Source organism: Hylobates moloch, unplaced genomic scaffold (genome assembly GCF_009828535.3).
Source record: "Hylobates moloch isolate HMO894 unplaced genomic scaffold, HMol_V3 SCAFFOLD_12, whole genome shotgun sequence".
Lineage (NCBI taxonomy): Eukaryota > Metazoa > Chordata > Mammalia > Primates > Hylobatidae > Hylobates > Hylobates moloch.
The window spans coordinates 62,586,546-62,588,049 of record NW_026652287.1 but is presented as its reverse complement, the minus strand read 5'-3'; the positions used below and the strand labels follow the sequence as shown (position 1 = coordinate 62,588,049).

Here is a 1,504-nt window from a genome sequence, read left to right as displayed (position 1 = left end):
TGTCTTTGAAATAGATGGCAAGACCACTTGCTGACTGCAGAGAGATGATTACAGAAATATACTGGTTTTGATGCAAAGTTAGGGGCACAGTGATTACAGAAATATACCTGGTTTTGATGGCAAAGTTGAGGGCCAAGGTTGAGGGTAGTAATCGGCATTACAGTGGCATTAATTTGCTCAACTGTGATTCTTGTCCTCAGGACTCAACCCCCTGGGTGAAGACATTGACAATGTGGATGAATGGATGCTTTTAAGGGTTGAAGTTTCTCTAGGCAGGAGCTTCTCAAAAGAGAAGCAAAGGAGTTTAGGGTGTTTGCAAGATAAATGAAGAGTGAGTCATGGAGTTTAGACTGGTTGGAGATGGTGGCGGGGAAAGCAAGAGGGAACTAATGAAGCCAGAGAAAGTATAAAGATTCTGGACCTGGAGTTCTGCACCAGGCTAAAAACAGTTACTAAGGAAGGGAATGGGTTAGGTCACTGCTTTTTAATTTTTTTTTTTTTTTTTTTTTTGAGAGAGAGAGAGTCTCACTCTGTTGCCAGGCTGGAGTGCAGTGGCGTGATCTCAGCTCACTGCAACATCTGCCTCCAGGGTTCAAGCGATTCTCCTGCCTCAGCCTCCCAAGTAGCTGGGATTACAGGCACGCACCACCATGCCCAGCTAATTTTTGTTATTTTTAGTAGAGACAGGGGTTTCACCATGTTGGCCAGGATGGTCTCGTTCTCCTGACCTCGTGATCTGCCCGCCTTGGCCTCCCAGTGCTGAGAGGATGGGCATTAGCCACCGCGCCTGGCCTAAATTTTTTTTTTTTTTTACAGCAAGTCTTTTCATTTTTATTACTCAAAAAAATTTCATTTTTTTTATTTAGCTTTCTGACTCTGTGCTTGTGCCTTCAACACTTTCACAACGATTTTGTGCTCCTCGATAAGGCAAGCACGCTTGATCCTGTCACGAACACATTTAGTACACATGGAACCACCATAGGCCCTGCTGACATGTTTCTTTGTTTTGGACAATCTCATAAGAACTTTAGGTCTTACAGCACGAACCCCTCGAAGTCTGCCTGGGCACACACCACATGCAGATTTTGGTGCTTTCCCAACCTTCTTGGTGTAAAGGTAAACAATTCTATTACCAGGGGTTCCGGACAGCCTAGTTTTGTTAGAGGCTGTATTGTAGGAAAGCCTACGTCGGTATGTCAAATGCTGGACCATTCTGAGTGCCTGCAGACAACGTCCCTGGAAGAGCAATTTTTTTATTTTTTATTTTTCTTAGCTGTTTCTTGAGCAAGACAGCTGGAAGGTCAAAGGGTGGGGTATCTTAAGTCTGTGATTTGGAGGTGTTGCAGTTGAGGTTGATGGACAAGGTTCAGGTGTGTCCACAGCTTTGGGTAGGAGGGGACAACAGGAAAAGGTCACAGGACAAGGATGGAAGCCAGGGTGTGGGCAAGTGTGCAGAGGAGTTGACGAAGCAGGTTTGACCGCTGTCATTTACAAGGTCTGCTTA

The 1,504-nt window shown here is 45.1% G+C and overlaps 1 protein-coding gene across 1 annotated transcript; it reads right to left on the bottom strand.

The window, feature by feature from the left end:
• Nucleotides 1-807: 807 nt before the first annotated feature.
• On the bottom strand, nucleotides 808-1,230 carry LOC116479625 (large ribosomal subunit protein eL34-like). The gene has a single exon (XM_032761816.2). It carries the CDS (start codon nucleotides 1,210-1,212, stop codon nucleotides 859-861), a length of 354 nt encoding a protein of 117 aa, XP_032617707.1. The 5' UTR covers nucleotides 1,213-1,230; the 3' UTR covers nucleotides 808-858.
• Between the last annotated feature and the right edge of the window lie 274 nt (nucleotides 1,231-1,504).